Source organism: Lactuca sativa, chromosome 9 (genome assembly GCF_002870075.4).
Source record: "Lactuca sativa cultivar Salinas chromosome 9, Lsat_Salinas_v11, whole genome shotgun sequence".
Classification (NCBI taxonomy): Eukaryota; Viridiplantae; Streptophyta; class Magnoliopsida; order Asterales; family Asteraceae; genus Lactuca; species Lactuca sativa.
Window position 1 is genome coordinate 188,147,046 of NC_056631.2, and position 22,114 is coordinate 188,169,159.

Below are 22,114 nucleotides of genomic sequence, written 5' to 3' on the forward strand. Positions count from 1 at the left end.
TCCTTCCTGAAAAGAGTTTAAACATAATCTGAAACACAACAAGGAAGAGTTAACTTTGGTTTAACTTGGAAGTCACTTAAGGATTGAAGAGCCTTTAAGGACTCAAGAACTTGACGATAATCCTAAAGATAAGAACTAAGTTGGCTCTTCTTCTATGAATATTGTGAAAAGCAATGGATCAAATAATTGTAACAAGTCTAAAGGCAAAAAGAAGTACAAAAGGTGGAAATTAAAAATCTTCCAACAAAAAATCAAAATTGGTATTTTGGAATTATAGGAAACCTAGTCATTTTAAAAAAGATTGTTGTGTTCGTAAATTGAACAAAGATGACGGAATTATTTGAGTTTTTTTTTCATTTTATTAATTGTAACTAGATGTCTAACACATCATATTATTATATTGATAATAAAAATGAGTGCACACAAGAAAGAAAATGCTTCCTGGTGGAATCAAACTCATGACCTGACCTCCATGAAGAAAGTGCAATGTCTTAAACACTAAGTTAAGAATATATTTGGGATATATATATATATATATATATATATATATATATATATATATATATATATATATATATATATATATATATATATATATATATATATATATAACTTATAATGACTTTTTTTTCCTATTTTATCATGAACATTTGAGAATATTTGAATTTTAAGACCGATCATAACAATATACATGATTTAATAAATCATGTATTTAATATAATGAACATTTTGAGTTGGTGAAGTTTGTGAATAGTACATCCCCGTCATGGCATCACCATGCCTTCGTTATTTCATTATGTAAGGTTTTTATGTTTATTTTTTTTATTTCACACCCTTATATAATAAAACAATTTTAAAACACACACTAAACCGTTTATATTTTTAGTTTAAACTCCAATTAATTTGTTATTTATTAAAATTTATAAACAAAAATTATGTTTATATTATTAAGGTTTTGAATGTTTTAATGTTCAATTTATGGTTAAGAATAATATGTTTTGTCGATAGCTTATGAAATTGAAGTCTATTATAATTTATAAACATAACACATTTATTATAAAAATATATATTTACATAAATAGTTCGGATAGTTCACGAACTATTTTAAATATTTTACATTAGAATTTTTATCAAGCAAATAAAAATTTAACCAATATATTTTTGACCTGACGGTATGATAATAGTTATTCTTTTTTAAGGTTAATGTTTTTAGTCTCATATGTGATATATGTAGAATTAATGAGTAATTTTTGAAGTATATTAGAATGTATGTGTGTTTGCCTTCTAAAAAAATGAAAAAGTGATGTTTCAAGTTTTATCATTAGACAATATTTTATTTATTAGGTCCGAAAAAAATTAACCAATTTTTTGTTATACTATAGTTACTACAAATGTCAAAACTTTAGACATACATTTTCTTTAAGAAACATGAAATTGAAAGTAACAATAACTTCTAACGAACAACACAAACAAAACATTGTTATGAATCTTATATTGATAGTAAATGGAGCATATCCTTTGTCTCATATCAACATTGTCTGCTGCATGGGAAACCATTTATATTGTTTGATGAATTCTTATATTCCTATATTTGTACCACACAATAATTGTAATAAACTAATAATTATACAATTAAATTATCTGATAATTAATAAATTAAATTTTATATGTTATTATGTATAGTAATTGATATCTCAATAAATACAGTAAAAGTAACTTATGAATGTGTCATATTTGTTATATTAATAAGTCAAAATAGGTTATGTAGACAAAAAAAATCGACATAGTTGTATTTTATAATAAATTAATAAAAAAAAATTTGTTATATCAAATAAATGAATTAGATCCTCTCTTCTATTTATTCTAAATTCAAAATTCTCATATTTAAGTCAATATATTAATGTTTACACTTTCATATTTAATTTTTAGTTCTCATAATTTTATCATCAATCTTCCTTTAAAAAACTATTGCTCATATTTTCAAACCATTTTATATATTAATTTAGGGGCGTTTGAGATAATTTTTTAAACTCTAAAAGTGCTTTCGAAAAAAGTGATTACTGAATTACGATGATACCAAAAGAAAATATTTTAAAAAAAATATATTTAGATTAGTTTTTGTGTTGACAAAAAATGTTTAGATTCCTTTATTTTTAGAAACCTCCATTTTAAAACACGACAAAAAAACCATTTTGAAAAGTACTTTCACAATAGCTAAACACGTTTTTTTCAACTTGCTAGGATTTTGATAAAAAAACCATTTTGAAAAGTACTTTTACAATAGCTAAACACGTTTTTTTCAACTTATTGGGATTTTGAAAAGTCAATAAGTTTCGATAACACCGTTACAGACACAACATCAAACTTTATATGAAAAATGAAACTACAATTTATAACATTAGCTGATCATGTTATAGAAGCAAAGATAATACCCATAAGTAATATAGGAAATAATATGTTTATTACAAAAATATCGTTGACACATTCAAATATAAAGATTTCTTTCACATTTCAAGAAAGATAATTTTTATTGGCTATATTTTACGATTACAATAAACAAAAGTCAAACACAATCATTAGTAAACAACGAGTGTTCAGTCATGAGCTATATGTTGTATTGTCCATAATTAAAAGTAGAGATAAATTAAAACTACCTATACCTATGTTTAAGAATAAATCTTCAAGAGACAAAACAAAAACATAAAACATAGTTCTAAAACATTCGTGTATAAATATTTACATTAAAACTACCTATACCTATGTTTAAGAACAAACCTCAACAAAACTAAAGCACAACTAGAACACCATTATTCATCTTAGTCTCTAATATGTTATATGCATGCCAATAGTAAGCACATATAAACAAAAACCGAATCAAGACATAATAATGTCCACAAAGTGGAAAGTATAAAAGTTTGAGACTTTTCTAGAAAGTAAAAATACTATTGGAATACTTCTTAAAACATCAAACTACCTGTTCAAGAACAAATCTTCTAAAAACAGAAACATAATTTATAATTTAAAAAAAAAAAAGACACAAGTCGAAATTTTCACATAATACAAAATACTACAAAGTGTGATGATGACGTCAGCTAGCTGATATAGTGCACGTGTTAATCCCATCCTTACAGTCTCTAGTAAGATCATTAAACGTCTCAATTTGCTTTTTACCCCTCAAAAACACCTCAGTGTCAACAGAAGCCCTCATATATCCATCAAACTCAACAGGAACACCATTATTCAGCTTACTCATCTCACTATACCACTCACTGTTTTCATCCCATAACTCTCTATATTCATCAAGAAAATGAGTAGAATACTTATCTTTCAAAGGGTCAAAAAAGGAAACATCTTGTTCATCAGTTGCTATATAAAGATTCCTTCCATCATCAACTTTATCTTGAAGGGATGATAAAAGAGCTTCAGGTGAAGTATCCGAAGCAAGATTCGGCCATTGTTCTGTGTTTTTAGCTTTTTCACCTCTTACAACATGAACAGAATCGAAATCCCAGTTCATTTTTGAAGATATTGATGAAACTATGTTCATTAATCTTGTTGATTTCCATATCATGTGCCATGGTCTTTGAATAACAGATTCTGCTTCACCTTCACATACTCTGTACCAATAATTATCAGGTTCTACACTTCCGAATTTTCTCATTATCAAAGTGTCCTTCACATGAGCCATTTTCATGGGAGTTACTCTGAAATCTTCCACTAGGGAAATACTTAATCCATCTTTTTGATGCCATTTGTTCCAGTCTGACCAGAATTGACCTTGGTCCAACACACTAGCAGACTCCTTCAAATGCTCGAAGTCAAAGTAGAATCTGAAGTCTTTACCTTCTTCATCTTGACCTGACTTTGTGTAAACAGATGACAAACAGATACTTAAGTCCATTACTAAAGTTCTGTTTAAGTACTGAGCTTCACCTAAAGCACACATGAAACTCCATAGGTAATGATCCATGCTCTTGCATCTTTCTCCACCGCCATTGTAGAGTAGGTACTTACCTTGATCGAATGATTTCTCTGATTCAACAACAGGGAGGGAGTCGTTTACAGTTTCTCCAACCACTTGTATCCCACTGTTCTTATCATCTTCTCCCATTGGGGTTTTCTCAAATCCGGGTTTCTGATGCTTCTTCCTCTTCCTTGCGTTACCTCCTGAATGATAATCACCGATGGAGACTACACTAAGGCTGCAATTGACAGATCTAGAGATTACAAAGCTCCGGTAGTCTTTGTAAAGTGAAGCGGTTTTTCCTTCTTTAGGTCTGAATCGCCATGCCATGTGACAAGAACTGTCGTTCATTCCACGAACGGGTTTCCCAAATCTGTAGAAATGTATATCCTTGAACTGATCGATCGCAGCACTCATCATGAGATGAAAAACTTCTGGATCTGTACAATCTATAGGTTTATCAACCTCGTCACTACAATCGCGTGCTTCCTTTTCTTCGGTCTCACCTTCCGCATCCCATTTCGCCGCCTTGATAACATCGGAAGCGTTGATAAATGTGCCAAATGCAGTTTCGTTGGCCTTCATGAAGTCCTCGCCGGTTTTCACGACGGTGCTATCGGATACAAATGTGGCATTGGAAGTGGAAGTGAGGAAGTTTGTGATTTTAGTTGAAGGATGAAACAATGGATCCTCAGGTTCATAGGTCGCGGCGATAATCGTGAAGACTAAAACACCGATTACAAAAAACGTGAAGAAGACGTTTCCGATTAAAGCCAAGGCGTTTTGACCTAGATTCTCCGGCCGGAAACTACCAGATCGCGATGGTAAACTACGCCCAAGCATCATTTTTTTTCTCGAATTAAACGGACACAATAAATAAACAAAATGGAGTATTCTAGCGATAAATAACTAGGGTTTTGGCAAATCTGAGAAGATGTGTATACCTATATAAACAACAATTTGGATCTATAATTATGACTTACCTTATACATTTGAAAGTGTAATCGATTTACACATTCATCGACACTCTCTTACTCAGATCTGCTTCGTTTGCTGCAGAGTGCGATTCATTTTGAGCTTAGAGGCAGCTGGATATTTTAGTGAGAGTAGAACTGTAGAAGTCAATTGCGAAGGGAAGATGATAACACGTGTACGGTGGAGAGGTGATCGCATTACTGTGCACATGGCGCAAGTTATTATATCTGGTATTTAATGGGCTAACCTAGTCACATCGTTAGATCCACCGACGCATAGGTGGTCGGTCCCACACGGTAATCGTTGTCTCCACGAATTTCAAATGATTTATTATAAACCAAAAATATTGCAAAATTATATTTTTATAAGGTAGAGAGAGGACATAAGTTTTGAGGGAGTGGAATACGGTCATAGATGGACACAGAATTTTACAGTAGAGGTTATACGGGAAAATTAAGAGTTGTATGATAGTATAAAAAATAAAAATTTAAAATTTTTCAAAATTCTTTTCACTGCGTCCGGAAAAGTCAGGGGTTGCTGGTGCCACCGGTGACCCCCCTAAATCCGCCCCTGAGTGTGGTAAGAATGACATGGCGTTTATGTGGCATAGGAAACACCGCCCTCCCTATGCGGTTTGGGAGTACGGTTTGAGGTATGCGGCTATTCTTGGGAGCGCTCATTTCTCTCTCTATCTCTCTCTTCTTTCTCTTTCTTCTCTTGATGATATACCACTCTTAGAGTGTGGTAAAAGAGTGTGACAAAATAAGGGAGTGTGCCAGCCTAATATTTCTATTAATCATATTTAATAAAAAATAGTGTTTCTCCTCTCGCCAAGCATTTAGCGAGCCATCCTTAGCAACTCTTTTATCGAGCGCTAAGGGCGGTGTTTAAAACCCTTAGCAAGGCTTCTTAGCGTCTCCACTCCTAGTAGCCTAATATAAAGTTAAGAAAATGACTTAATTATATTTTAAAATTGTTCAAAAAATACTATTTAAGTTTGGTTTGTATACAAAAATCATACAAATAAGATTTTTTTACAAAATCATCAAATTACATCTTTTGTTCGAATGTTATTTTCTGGCGACCGACATTTCAGGTTAGTAAATGATTTGAAATTTTTTTTGTTAACTTGTCATTTTTTATCGTTTGGGTAGTGAGTTGGCATACCAACTCAACATTAAATAATCTAAAACGATTTTTTTTTTGAGCGGCTGAATTATAAAACGAAAACAGCCTAGCAAAGAGTTAGGGAAAACTATTACAAAAAATTATGGGGCATTGGGTTTTGTAACCACAATGTCCAAATTATGGTACTACTACATGTCACACCCCAAAACCAAAAACGGCAGAAACGTTCTGGGGCGGAGGACGTCATGTAAAGTATCACAACACAGTATAACAGTAAATAAGCAAACAACATCATCCATTGCATTAAATATATAATTTTAATACAAGTGTGTTCCGTACAGTTATAGACACCAAAAAGGTAAATCAAAATAATAAGATGAGTCTTGATGCGCTTCATCTTCTCAAAAGCTGGCATCGGTACCTGTCTACTGTCAACCTGAGAATACAAGTTATTTTGAAAGAGTTTATCAGCATTAAGCTGGTGAGTTCATAAGTATTTTAGTGTCGGTGTTTATATCAAAACGTTTGAACGTAGTTTTAAGCATGAGTTTGTAAACGTTAGCGATAAAAGTATGTGAATGTTTGTAAGTGTTTGTAAAAGTTTGAATCTCTCAGAAAAACCTATATTTAAAATGGTTTTCAAAATGAGTAAAGGAGGACGCGGAGGTACGATCAGTCGGAGCCAGTAAGTAACCCCAAAATACCATACATGATATTTGTTTTTGAGCTTTGATAGAACAGCATGCTAGTGCTAGGCTAGGGATCTTCAGGATTTCATGATAATGTTGCCTGATTTATGATGTCTGTTAGCCTAGGGTTTCCTTGTGTGAGATTTCCAGTGTTCCTCTAGTAGTGAGGGTTGAGCGATTGTTATGTATGTTTTCACTAGGGTGTTGTGGTAGTACTTCATACAAATATGGGTAGGTGTGAAAGCTAGTATGGGCCCGTACTACTGAAAACACAGGACCCATACGCGTATCAGGGAAACCATGACCTCTAGGGTTGGATTGAGAGTTGGTTCCCAGGATAGTGGGAAGAATTTGAGATTTTGTGGTGTTTTTCAGTATGGAGATTCCGAGGCATGCTGGGAGTGGATCCGGGTCAGGATCGGGAGCAGGAGAGGGAGTTCTGGGCGGGTCAGTACCGCCCGAGGTTATTGGTCAGATGAGCACATGCGAATTGGATGCAAGGATTCGTGAGATCCTACGTGATGAGATTGCTGCGTTGTTCCGGGCTGAGTTGCCGGAACTGTTTGGGTCGATCAAGACCGCCATGGTTGTGTATTTTGATGAGCGCTATGCAGCTCTCACAGAGACGGCTGTCGCGGCGGCTACAGCGGCTGTAGCAGCGGCAGGGGGAGGAGCTGGTCGGGGTTTTCAGTATCGGGACTTTGATAATACGAAGCCTCCCACCTTTGATGGAGTTCATGACCCGATTGTTGCTATGAGACGGTTATTGGACGTGGAGGGATGTTTCTTCACGTGTTCATGCCCTGCTGATCAGAGGGTGAGGTGTGCTCTGAACCTGTTGAGGCTCGGGGCGAAGGATTGGTGGAGATTGACCACGGGGTCATATTCGGATGCGCAAAGGGCTACGGTTTCATGGGATCAGTTCAGAGAGATGTTCAGCACTCGTTATGTTCCGCGAGTTGAGAGAGAGAGAGAGAGAGAGATTGTCTCAGGAGTTCCTTGAACTGAAGTAGGGTTCGGTGTCGGTGACTAAGATCACCAGGATGTTCACAGAGAGGGCGATGTTCTACCCTGAGTTCGCTTCGGAGCAGGCTCAGATGTCTCGATATCAGAGCATGCTCAAAAGGGATATCAGACAGTTTGTGTCTACGCAGAGGTGCAAGACTTTGTTGGAGTTGTAGGAGGCTGCCAGGCGGCGTGAGTTAGAGATTGAGTTGCAGTTGCGTGAGCTGAGGCAGGCTCCGGTGCAGTCGCAGCCAGCGCCAAAACGGTCCAAGACCGTTGATTCTAGAGTGGGAGATCTGAGTAGCCACACTTGTAGGAAGTGTGGGAGGAGTCACACCGGAGTTTGTAGGTCCGGTGGTGCATGCTGCAAGTGCGGAAATGAGGGGCACTATGCGAGGGATTGTCGGCAGTCAGCGCCGGTTCGGGATTTTGTCATCAGGTTGTACATTTGAGGGCCAACTGTCCACAGCTCGCTGCAGGACCAGTGCAGGCTCCAACACCGGCCACTTTGAGGATCACGGGTGGAGGTCAGCTTGGAGTGGAGCCCCCAAGGGCTCAGGGTCATGCTTTTCAGCTTACAGCAGAGGAGGTCAGAGCAGTGTCGAATGCAACAGCGGGTATGTTTCTTTCTTGATGTCTTGTTTATCTTGTGATTCTGTGGAGTATTGTTTATCTGCTAGTCTTATTATGTGGTTTTCGGTGTGGTATTCGTTGTTCTTTGAGGGTTATGGTATGGTTATGTGTTAGCGTTGGGAATTTCGTTGGTTATCATTCATGGGGGTTATTAGTGGAAATTCGGCGTCTGATTTGAGGGATGGTTAGCATCCGCATTCTGAGGAGTGGTTAGCTGTAGATTGAGTTTCTTTCGAACTCGGGTTAATCAGTGTTGATATGTGATTTTGTGAAGGTTGTTAGTGCTAGTGGGAATCAGTCCGCGTGTAAGTGTTGGTTTTGTGCAGGGTTGTTTTGGGAGGTCGGTGATAGCGACCGGTGGTTGATAGGCAATGCCCTAAGTGGGGGAGAATTGGAAAATTCTCCGGAAGATCGATGAGCATGTGAGGTTGTTTAGCTGTTTGGGATTCAGCAGTGTTCTGTCAGCCAAGAGCGTAGGCTGGTATGAGTAAGTGACAGGCATGCGGGGCTGGATACAGACCAAGGGTATTTGATTGTGGAGGGCCTTGGTTCAGGCCGGGATTGAGTTTGTATGATGAAGATAGAGTTCGGAACCCCTAGAGGGCTAGAACTGTATGCATGGGAGGATTTCCCGGAGAGATAACTCGGAGTGATGAATGCTAGTTGAGCGGTCCGGATAGACTGAAGGCCGGTAGGCGTACCATTCAGGCCGAAGGCTCGGAGAACGGTCCAGCTAGGCTGAAGGCCCTGGAGGGCGGCCCGGATTGGCTGAAGGTTCTGAGAGTGGTCCAGATTGGTTGAAGGCCTGGTAAGGCGGTCCAGTCATGCTGAAGACTCTGCAGGTATTGTTAGATCGGTTCGAGGAAATGGATTGAGCATGTCGCGATATGTTAGCATTGGAAGGTCTGGCCCCGAGTATTGATCTCGATTATTGAAGATGGTGCATGGACTCGAGAGTCCTTGCGAGCAGATTCAGAGCATGTGTGTTGCATGGATAATGGTTATGCTATAAGGGAGTGGTGTAGCATCGGGCGAGCACCGTGGCACTTGTCGTAGTGACGAGGCGGCCAAGTGAATTTCCTTGGTAAGGAAAGAGAGAGGAATGTAGTTCCGAGAGGGAGTGTAAATTCATGAAAGTGAAAGCAGCAGCGCAGAGTTATGTTTGGAGTGGTCCAATTATGGTCATTGAGCAGCATGATTGCGGCAGTGATATGGGATCACATCCGGAATGGATGTCTGCTGAGGTCGCGGAAGGGATTCCGCGGGAGTAGAGCCGAGAGGCTCGGAAAGGGTGCAGGGATGGGGTCTTAGATTCCCAGTTTGATTCTGATCAAGGAATTGTGTATGTAGTGGCGATTCATCCTGGGGGATGTTTGGAGGTGTCGTCAGTGTGATGGGTTTTCCTAACCCGAGGGTGTTAGAGCTAGTGCAGCATATACATGCGATTGCAAGAGGAGAACTCATGGGAGTTTCTCTGAGGCTGAAGAATGTGTTGTTCAGTCAGCATGGGATGGTTAGAGTTGGACCCGGATCGGGAACCCGGTGGTTTAGGGTTATATCTAGCTCGTAAGAGCCAAGTGATTGTTGTGATCAGGATCGAGGAAGTGTCATGGAGTGGTACCCGGTTGATAAGTGTGGAGCCTAATAGGTGTGGTTCTCAGAGGTTGAAGCCGGTGGCTGGCTTGAGGCGGTAGTCAGGACACCTCTAGAAGGAGAAAGTGAGTTTCGGGTTTCGATGGTTGCGTCTTGAGGAACCTGTTTGGGTTAATGCCAGGTGGTGCGTGGCGGGAGAAGTTCTGGAGTAGAGGTGCCGAAGGCTTCGAGGGCGAAGCCTAATTTAAGTGGGGGAGAATTGTAACGCCCCGTTCCTAAGAGTACCTAATTGTGAGTCCCCGGGATTTAAGAGAAATGATATTTTGGTCATCTTATGGGAAAAGTGGAAAATGAGGGACAAGTATGAAATTTGGGGACTCGCCGAGTACGCCCAGCGTAAGGCGTATATGGACGTGGGTGCAAGGCTGAGTACGCCCAACGTACTCTCAGAGTTCTAAAACCCTAAAATTAGGGTCAGCCACTATATAAGGAACATGTTGTTTCATACCCTAGCCTCCTTAAGCTCACCCTTAACCTCAGAAACCCTAGAAACCCGTATTCCCTCCATTGTTGGGTGTGTTTGGCCTTGGAAAGCTCATTTTGGCAAAAGAAAAGCTAGAAGAAGAAAGGAGAAGTTGTCAAAGAAGGAAAGGAACGATTGGAGCTTGTAGATCTGAAGAGATATCATCTTTGGAGCTTATTAGAGGTATAAAGCTTCTTGCTTGCCATTTATTTTGCATAGATCTAAGTGTTGTGAAGTTTTAGCATCTTTCTTGTCCCAAAGTTCTCGTCTTGATTCATGCTTTGTGTTGGCCGAGATTATCTGTCCTTTCAGACCTTTGGAGAGGTCTTGAGTGAGAAAAATGAGGTCTCAAGGGCTGTAGTTGTTCCATGTGTGAGATATATAGGTCTTAATGGATTAAGACCTTAGATTAAGAGCTTTTGGACGTCCCAAGTGATAAAGTTTGAGACTTTATGAATCTTAGGCGTATTTAGCCTAGGGATCTGAAGTTTGGGCTTAAGAGCTTAAGCCATTAAGAGGTTATAAGGACTTTATGAGTAGCGAAGTTACGCCCCGCGTAACATGGTTGTACGCCCCGCGTAGCAGGTCAGGGCCCCGATCCTCAGCTGCGTTTTAGTGTGTACGCCCCGCGTACCAAGGAGGGTACGCCCAGCGTACTCCCCCTGATTGGACCTTAATATTGGGCCTTAGAGTTTGGGCCGTTTGTGGGTATTTGGTTTATAGGCCAAGTCTGGAAATTATGGATAGAGTGTTTTGGGCCCAATTACTGTTATGGACCTTGGATCTAGGCCCATTTGGTGAGGTGGGCCCAATTTGGTAAATTAGGCCAATATTGGACTTTGTATAAGATTTGGACTTTGGCCTTGGCCCGATAAGTGGATGTATGCTTGGCCTAATGTTTATTTTGTTGATGGCTAGTTCGGGATTTGCGGTGAGTTGGTGATTCGAGAACCTGCTCTTCAGTTCAGAGTTTCGGCAGTGCGAGGTGAGTTATCCTCACTATATCGACAGGGTCTAAGGCACCAAGGCCGGCCCTTTATCGGATTGAGATCCGGGTAATTGTTGTTATGTTATTGCTTTGATATGTTTGCATCCTGGTAGCTAGGATGGTATATGTTAGAGACCTGTTAAGGTCGGTTCCCTGATTTGTAGGGTGATGCTATGCTAGTGACCGGTTAGGTCGGTATCCTGGTTAGGATGATGATATGTTATGTGATCTGTTTGATCGGCTTGTTGACTGTGAATTCTTATATGATTGTATGTTTATGTGCACATGGTTGTTTGGACTGGAGTTGGGTTGAGGCGGGTCCTGCTTTGTGCTGTAGGCCAAGATACCCAGGGCGGACCGGTTGTCCCGAAGGCCCAGCGAGCGGTCCGGATAGGATGTAGGCCCCAAGAGGGCGGACCAGACGTGCCAAGGCTCGGAGAGTGGACCAGGGCGACTGAAGGCCCGGTGCGGACGAACCAGTCATACTGTAGACTCAGAGAGTGGACCAGGTGGGTTGTAGGCCCGATGCGGGCGGACCAGTCACACTGTAGACTCGATGTATATGGCTAGACTCGGAGGGTGGACCAGGTGGATTGTTGGCCGGTGCGGTGGACCAGTCTCACAGTAGACCCGAAGTGCATGGATGTTCTGTGTTCTGTTATGTTATGTATGCTATGTATGACATGGGCCAAAAGGCACTATGTTATGGGCCGGAAGGCATTATGATTTGGACCGGAAGGTCGTAGCCTGGAAGGGCGTATGTGTGGTTGGTATTTTGGGGATATCTCACTAAGCTTTCGGGCTTATAGTTGTGGTTTAATGTTTTTTAGGTTCTTCAGGAGACCGTGGCAAGGCGAAGGCGTGATCATACCGCTCCTCATATTTATGTTGTGATGTGATTCTGGGAATACTCTAAATAAATTCTATTGAAAACCTTTTTGTAATAATTTAATGAAATCGGGTTGTTTTTGAAAAATTTAAATAGGTTGGAATTTTTCGGTCGTTACAGTATCATGTGATTAATTGTATCATACTATCGACTGGTAACAACGACAAAGGTATGATCGTAAAAAGAAATGACGTTTGGCACCCGCAGACCTGCAGGTCTTGTTGTAGCTTGCAGCAAGGTGTAGGATAGTCAATCCAGTATAGATCTATACGCAAACTCACGCTCTCCCTCCAAGAGACTCTGGCTACAACTCGGGCCATGACATTTAAGGCATGCTTCGATACAGTGGATCACAATTTTGTCAATGTATATATGTATATGTAATGTATTGTTACTCGTTGTAGTATCATTGTATATGTTCTCTTTCTAGTATAGTTGTATATGTTCTTCCTCTAGTATAGTTGTATATGTTCTTCTCCTAGTATAGTTGTATATGTTATTCCTCTAGTATAGTGGTATATGTTCTTCTCCTAGTATAGTTGTATATGTTATTCCTCTAGTATAGTTGTATATGTTCTTCTCCTAGTATAGTTGTATTTGTACTCATATTAATGTAATGTATATGTTCTCATAGTAATAAGTATTGACTCATGAATGAACTGACTCATTGATCTAGCAATAGTATAAGTATGATCATGTGCTACCCCGATGGTAGCTTACTAATCATGTAACTAGTACGCATGAATATGGAAGCACTTTTATGTCTATATATGTACACATGATATATAATTAATATTGAAACGACCTTCGGACGGCTACCCGATATCCCACCAGACCACATCCAAATCGAGGAAAAGGAAACAGGGCTGACGACCTTCCTAAGCCTTTTAAACATTGCTTATATAACTATACATATACGGGCATGCAATTTTTAATAAGTGTAACAAAGTTTAAGTAACAGTATTTGATAAGTAAAAGAGTTTGTAAAGTATTTTGAAGTAAAACGGTTTGATAAACAGTTTGAACGGTAATAAAATCATTGGTTTTGTAGTTATTAATCATATGTGATTGATGTAATAACTATAAGTATTCAACTTGTATTCCCCCCCCCCCCCCCCATAAAAGCATTTAAAACATTTAAAAGTATTTCAAAGGTTAATTAAAGGGGTATGAACTCACTTGTGGTGAGTGGATTGGATTGAAGTGTCGGGTACGGTGCTAGGTGACAAATGAAGACTTGTACACACGCACGAGCCTAGTTATCATATAATGAACATATATATAACTAATTAGCCAAATTACAACTAATAAAATAAGTTGGAACACTCTAGAACATGAAAACACTTTGATTCAAGTGTTAAAGATCACAAGGATTACATCCAAGTGTTGGTAAAGCAAAGTTAGGGTGTTTAGGGTTCAAGGGTAAACTCCTTTGGAGTTTACGGTTTTGATGGTCATGACTCAAAGAGTTTACGGCAGTAAAATATAGAGTTTACGGTCGTAAACTCTAGTCCTAATGACTAGGTGTTGTTTTGTGGTTTAGTAAGCCTTTTGAAGCAATTCTACCAAGTGGTTTGGCCTTTGGAATGGACTAGGGCAACAAAACACCCCCTTTGAGGAGTTTACGGCCTCATGGCATTTTCCTTTGGGTTTACTACCGTAAACCCTCATGGAGAAGGGTATTTCCATGTTTTCAAGTCCTTAACACAATTAGGTAAGTGTATGTGTTAGTTTCTAAGCCTAAGGAAGGAAAATGACCAACTTAAACATACTTTAGGGTGTTTACGGTTTTGGGAGATCCCCAAACCGTAAACACCTATAATTGATGGTCTTTGATGTTTTTCAAGGCTTAAACACAATAAGGAAGGGTTTAAACATGTCAAGGAAGGCTTATACATCAAACTAGGGCTTAGATAAGGACTTAGGCACGCTTTGGTGCCCTTTATGGTGTTTACGGCCCAATCATCTCCTTGGACCGTGAACACCTCAACCCTTGTGTTCTTGGTATAATTTCTTGACATATAAATGTAATACTAGCTTAAAATCACTCAAAGATGGAAGCACTTACTCTTAGAAGGCTTGATTTGAGCTAAAAGGCCAAGAACACTTAGTGTGTGTTCTTGGTGTTTTGGAAAATCTAGACAAAATACATAAATGAATGGATGAATAGATGCACAAACACTAGATTAAGTGTTTTACTAACTTGAAATGGTTATAACACTTACAACTTTGAAGATTTGGAATTAAAGCTAGGATGATACTTGAGAGAGTTTTTGGAGTTTACTCTTTTGACATTTGGGGAGTAAACACAAATGAGTAACTTTTTGAGGAGTAAACTCATACATAGGTATGAGTTCACGGTTTTGGGTGATTTCTCAACCCAAAACATAAAAGTTTGGTCGGGTGTTTCTAATACGCGAAGTGTTTGCGGTTTTTAAAATTCAAAACCCGAGACGGCACTTTCTTTCACCCGTTCGTTTAAAAATAATATTAAAATAATCAAACGAACTTTATATTTCTTAAAAATAAGAAATAATTACATTAATTTATGATACGAAGTGGTTGACTTTTAGGGTTTGACCGAATGGAAATTTCGGGTTGTCACACTACATCTATGAGAAAACCAATCACACGAATATAAAACAATGTTATCAAAAATGGAGCTTCTCTTCAACTTGCTGCTTTGGAACACAACACCATTTCGAATCATCCAAATCGTCGTAAGAATAATGACCTCCACCGCATTCTTCTTTAAATGCAACATAATGTTTGAATCCACCCAACTACAAAGCTCAACAACATTACTGAACAAAGGAAAGGGTAAATCAAGACACTTGAACATTTTCTCCAAACATTCCTGGCTACTTCCTAATGAACGAACACATGATGGGAATCCTCCACGTGTAAGCCACATGAAGGACAAAGAATCAAAGGAATATCAACGTTTCTCGCCACCAAGTTTACCAAGGTAGGAATTATATCCAACAATACCTGCCATAAGAGGATGTTTACTTTTAAAGGGACTAAACGACACCAACGAGTGACACCTCCACCATCCTGTAACAAAATATCATCAATATGGTATCGAGTGGAATTCACCACAAAAACACCATCCGAGTGTAATTCCTACTCCCGTCTATCCGTTCGATCCGTGAGAATCACCTGGGTCAAACAAGAAAAAAGATTCGAGAATTGAGACGCAATCACACCACCTTCATGTAACGGTCTATTCCAGTTCCACACACATTCCCCATGAACACATCTATCACTCGCCAAAAAGTTCTTATTAGAATCCATGGCAAACAAACGAGGGACTCTAGTCATTAGAAGACCATTTCCAAGCCAATTTTCATCCAAAAAACATGTACCTTCACCATTACCGATACGTTTTCTTAAATAAAAAGAGGGATAATATTTTTTTGCGTAAAAAACTAAACAGTTTGCTCATCGAAATCCACACACTCAAGCCATATTGCTTCTTATTCAATTGGTCTAACCCACGTAAAACGCATACCTTCACCATTACCGACGCATTTTCTTGGACGACTTTTTTAATCATTTTAGGGTAGGAAGAAATCATCTTAAACGACTTCCTCTTCTCTCATGGCTGTTTCTCCCCTTTTTTTTTTTTCTAAATCGATGATCTTCAACTCGAATCTCAAACATTTCCAAGATAAAAAGGACATTTGATGTTGCAAAGTCTTGTGGATGTAGCTACCATTCTCGAATTTGGACATCATCCACCAAGTCAAATCCTAGCAGAAAGTTTAAGATTTTTCCAAACTCATTGGTAAGTATTTCTGAAAGCTTAATCATCTCTTTCTGCTTAAATAATTGCTTGTTTATGTGAATTTTTTTTAATATCAAGGATCCTAAGAAGAAAAATATGGTTAATAGGAATGGTGGGACGAAGATTTGAAATGGGTTAATGAAGATCCAATAAACATTAATAAGGAAGAATTACATGGCATGGAATGGACTCATACGTGTAATTACCCTTCTTTAACCTGACTCAGACACAAAAAATGATAAGGACTCATAGAAGGCTCGATTGTGTCTGGGTTTTCACCATGAAGGGTTTTTAGAGAAGCAGACTTGATCATGAAAGGATTTAAGCACGAAGGTTTTCACCGAACCAACAATGTTGTTATTAGTAGATGATTTACTTATCATAAATGTCCACAAACGTGTGTTTGTCCATAAGTGTTTGGTTTACTTCAATCCCGATAAGCCATATGTTATGGGGTAGACTTACGAAACATGGAGTTCAAGGAAAACATTATCTACCTCCATAAAATGATCAATGGTAGATGTCGTGATGTGTATTATTATCTTCAAAATCGATCCCTCGTAGATGGGTTGAGGGAGCTAAGAGATGATGACTATGTGAGTTTTCTTGATGTTATGTATACTAATGATCGTAAAATCATTTTGTACACTGATCATAAATCACAAGAAAAATATGGAATGGGTTGAAGAAAAAAATCAAAGAAGGGACAATGGTTCTATACATGTGAAGATGATATGGACTCATTCATGTCAGATGAAGTATTAATGGACCATGAAGTTGATGATGAGGTTATAGAAATACATAAATATGTTGATCCTTTTTTCCTACAAGAATCTTATTCCACAAGGAGGGGTGGATGATGAAGCTGGTGATAAGGATGTGCAACTTCCTATTCATGATCCCAATCAAAAACAGGACACAATGGTACACGTATTAGGTATGAGATTCTCAAACTGGTATAAAGTATAAACTGAAGGTCTTACTTGGATGGTATTTTTGTACAAACGTATAACTTGGATGTTATTTTTGTATAGGCTAAACTTGGATGATATTTTTGGAGTAATTTTGAATCATAGTTACCCTCCTAAGTCATTTCCCTTCTTATTTGTCAATTAACATTTCCTTTAACTAATATTGATAAAAGATTCGGTCACCATAAGGTAACATTTCACAAAAAGTGAAGTTCGATGATACTTTTTATACAAAGGTCTTACTTGGATTGTATTTTTTTGTACAGGCCAAACTTGGATGGTATTTTTTGAATAATTCTAAAACATAATTACCTTCCTAATTCATTTGTCATATAAGGTTAATACTTTGTAAGGGTGATGTGTTTTTATGTATATATTTAGTGTATGTGATGTATCGTTGAACTATCTTATCATGTTCAAAAAAAATATATGACTGGTATCATAAATTTAACTTGTTTATTGGTATGAGTTGAGCCTTCATTTATCTTTTGCAACCAACATGACTTTTCGATGAACTTGGCAGAAACAATTCATATCAAGAACACAACCTAAAGTAAGATATGTGTTATTCATCGTTAAGAAACAACAAGAACAAGAAAGATATGTTATTAATCATCAATAACACCCATTTTGTTCGATTTCCTTATATTTTCGTGTGTTTTATTTTTGGATCTCTTTCTTGTAATCAAAGTACTAACTCGTAATGATCATCTTCTCGTTATAATGTGAATATATAAAAGATACATATACAAAATATGGGTCAGACATGGTTTGAATTAAAAACATCAATAATACAATAGTAGTACACCAACAACCCCTCCCTTTGCTAGTAGTAATAAGAGGTAGATTTTAAATGATTAAGTTGGATCTAAATCGAGAAATATAAATGAATGGATTAATTTGGTAAAGATATTTGCATATTAGGTGAGGTGGGAACATGTGGTACTGTTACATCCCGTCTCGCGATGAAAGCGTCGAGGTTGTGACGATGAAGTTGGATCACAGTTAACAAACATAAAATGAGTAGTACAAAAGCTTATATGATATTACATACTTTCAAATCTTTAATTACAAAGGTTTCATTAACTAAAATTCCAAAAACACAAGTTTACAAAATGTTGGAAAATTAATTTAATTAATTTCCAAAATGGATTTTCTCCATTTTTGAGCACAAATTTTGGATTCTAAATATAATCAAAACGAGTTATTGACTATATATTCGTGTTCTCCTCCGTGATATCTAGGTTTTGATATATCACACATCCAAAACGAATTAAAAATGAATGAAAATTACTTGTAAAAGTAGGGCAATTGGAAGAGAAAATAAAAGAGTTATGTGAGTTTAAAACTCAACCCACATTGGTGGGAGAATGAAAAGGAAATTGGTTTATACAAATACTAGCTACATTTGTAAGATTTATTAGAATCAAGGCTCTCTCTTGCGCGCGCACGAGGGGGTGCAAATGCGAGCTAAATTGTCTTCGGGACACTGAACTTGTGTGCGAGCGTGCGTCCTGCGGGCACGAATGCACCACCGGTCGACCAGAAAAGTTCAAGGACCTTTTTTGCATTTTTTTCCTTTTGGTTAACAGTTACAAAAACGAATTAAGATCAATTAATCATAGATTTCAGTTTTGATTTCTTGATTAATTTTCTTATTTAATTGTGACAGTTGGGTAGTATATATACAATGCATATGTGACTGATTCCAGACACCGGGTGAAACGAAATCACTCTCTTCCTCTCTTACGATTATGCTTCGTCTTTTCTCTCTTGCTGCAACCAAGGTATAATTCGGGCCAATGAGGGTTCAAGCAATCTAGAAGGTTTGCTTTCTACTGTTGTATCCTGGGAAACAAACACCCATATAGGGCGAATTTTTTTAAGGAAATTGTGTTAAACACAGTCCTCAGTCAATATTTTTATGCTTTTGTTCTTTCGTACAATTTTAGGTTATATTTTCCTACCAGTCTTAAAACAAATCGTTTGTACGAAATGAACTTGAAAAAAATTGTTTCTGTTTCATCTTACAGTGCTAATCAAAACGAATTTTTTTCCTCCCTCACACTTGCAGAATCTATTTTCAGAAATCGTTTTCAAAGACATTTTCTGTGTATTTTTTTCTCTACTTTTCTATTTATATGTATCTAACTGTTTAAGGATATTGCATCCATAATTTGTTACTGTTTTCAGAAACTGTTTTCTAAAACTGTTTTCAGATTCTTTCTTTTGTTTCACAGCCTTTCAAAACCTGTTTTCTGGAAATAGACAATACTTAACAGTTTAGTGGTTATTGAATTTTAATCTTTAACAGTTTTACATTTGCTTCCTTTTGTAGCATGACTAATGGAGAAGGTTCCCAACCACCAAAACCTAATGGTACTACTAATGCTCAAGGAGCTCCAATGATGACCATGTCGGTCAATCATGCTGAGAAACCTGAGAAGTTATCTGGACTGAACTTTGAAAGGTGGCAGCAGAAGATGCTCTTCTATCTTACCACATTGAATCTTGCTAGATTCTTAATTAAAGAGGCTCATCGGATCCCCGAAAAGAGAAGGAGATGTGCAAGCTTTAACTGCTATTGATGCTTGGAAACATTCTGATTTCTTGTGTAGGAATTATGTTCTTAATGGCCTTGTTGATTCACTTTATAATATGTATTGTCTAACAAAGACAGCCAAAGAACTATGAGACTCATTAGACAAAAAGTATAAAACTAAAGATGTCGTGACAAAGAAATTTGTGGTTGCCCGACTTCTTGACTATAAAATGGGGGATGGAAAAACTGTTATGTCCCAAGTCCAAGAACTACAAGTCCTCCTACAGGACATGCATGCCGAGGGTATAGGGTTGAATGTAACGCCCGGGTTTCAGGGCTAAGCATATTTGTCAATGTAATAGTCTAGGTCAACTATTGTAACTCTTTTTGAAGTAATAAAAATAAAATATTTGAGTATTATGTGAATTATGTGTGTTATTGTGCTTATTATTTAATTATAAATGTATAATTAATAAAGAATAAAAATAAGCGTTAAAATTAAAGCGTGAGATAAACCCGATATCTCTACATAAAGTTGTAGTGGTCGAAACAAGGATTTTGGGGATATAAGGAACGCCGAAATCCAAGTTATAACGAAGAAGTTATGACCCGTCGAAGTTTCGCGACAGAACCGGCACGATACCGGGAAGCGTAAATAGTGAATTTACGATATAGTGAATTTACGATAGAACAAGATTTAGCCTTAGCGCTCTAAATGAAAGTTGTAGAATATGTTAAACTAAGAACATCGATAAAAAGAACGCCCAAATCTGACTTCGTATGAAGAAGTTATGATTTTTCTAAGATTTAGCATAACAGTGCACAGCCCGAAATCTGAATTTTAGATCGGTCGATTTTTAGCCGACGGGATCTAAATGAAAGTTGTAGTACTCATAAATACCAATGCGTGGATATAAAGAACGTCGATAATAGAGCTCGTATGCGAAAGATATGGACAAAGCTTAGTCCCTACTTTTCGAGCGCGGCGAATTCGATACAGTTTTGTTAATCCGAGATAGAATGAGAATTAGCCAACGAGGTCTAAATGAGAGTTTAAGATCTCATTAATAGGAAATCAACGGTAAAAAGATAGACAAAAACGGAGCTCGTATGCGAAAGTTATGGACGAAGCTTAGTCTCTACTTTTTGAGCGCGGCGAATTCGATACAGTTTTGTAAATCCGAGATAGAATGAGAATTAGATAACGAGGTCTAAATGAAAGTTGAATATCTCATTATTAGGAACTCAACGGTAAATAGAGAGACAAAAACGGAGCTCGTATGCAAAAGTTACGGACGAAGCTTGGAGACTACTTTACTATACACTTCCTATAAATAAGAGATGAACTCTTCATTATTTCCTCACACCTTCAAACCTTTCTTTCTCTCTCTAACTTCTCTCTAACGTCCCTAAACCCCTCCCAAGTCTAGGGAACCTCCCTATCACGAGAAGAAAGCCCCGGAACGTCCAACGGCTCCGAGAAGAAAAGCTTTCGGCTCGGAAACGCTGCTCCAACAAAGCCCGATTTTTAATAAAAACCCGTTGTAAGTGAGTTACGCCTATACTATATTTAATATAGATTTTATTTAATTATAGTAACATTATTAGGACCTTAAAATAATTATATGGGCTATTATTATGAGTTATATTGAGTGTTATTTAACGCTTATATAATAGTAATAATAGCTAGACTATTAATTAGTCGTGATTAACGTTAAAACTAAACTCTAGTGGTATTAATATTAGGTTTTGGTCAAGGAAAAATTGTTTTAAGAAGTAACGAAGAGCTGTCCGAGTGCCGAGTCACCACCTTACCAGGTGAGTGCATAGTTACTTTCAACTTACACATAGATATGAAGTATTTTATATAAATTACGTGCTATGTGTGCATATTATCTGAATATTTGCTATCTATGCTGGATGAACATTGTTATACATGTTTTCAATGATGTAAACTGTATATGTATTTTATATCTACGAAAATGTTGGGGTAAAACATGGGTAGATGTAATAGGTGATGTGTGATAAAATGATGAGAGGCCTCGATGTTGATGTTGATTATGTCATCTAGCAGAGTATGGATGACGACCACAGACTCTTCTAGACAGTCCAGTGGAACACTAGCAGGCTCGCAACCTGTAGGTGTTTGTGAACGATGTGTTCACCGGTGTACTCCATCCCCCACATGGTTGCCTTTAGGACATTTATTGCTGAGGAATCCCCTTAGCAGTAGTGTCCATCCTGATGATGATCCTTAGGCTAGGTCCCTTATGAGAGGTGTTTAGGGACGTAAAGTGAGGATAACGGGAATGGGTAATCGGGTTATTGTTGATTGATGAAATTAATAAACTTATTTATTGTGGGTTGAAAACCCTATGTGCTCACCAGGCTCCCCAACCCGACCCACTCAGTTTTATGTATTAC

The 22,114-nt window shown here is 37.7% G+C and overlaps 1 protein-coding gene across 1 annotated transcript; it reads right to left on the reverse strand.

Annotated features, from left to right (window-relative positions):
- Positions 1-2,859: 2,859 nt before the first annotated feature.
- Positions 2,860-5,114, reverse strand: LOC111889790 (uncharacterized). Its single transcript, XM_023885941.3, has one exon. The coding sequence runs from the start codon at positions 4,808-4,810 to the stop codon at positions 3,089-3,091; it is 1,722 nt and encodes a 573-aa protein (XP_023741709.1). The 5' UTR covers positions 4,811-5,114; the 3' UTR covers positions 2,860-3,088.
- Positions 5,115-22,114: the final 17,000 nt, after the last annotated feature.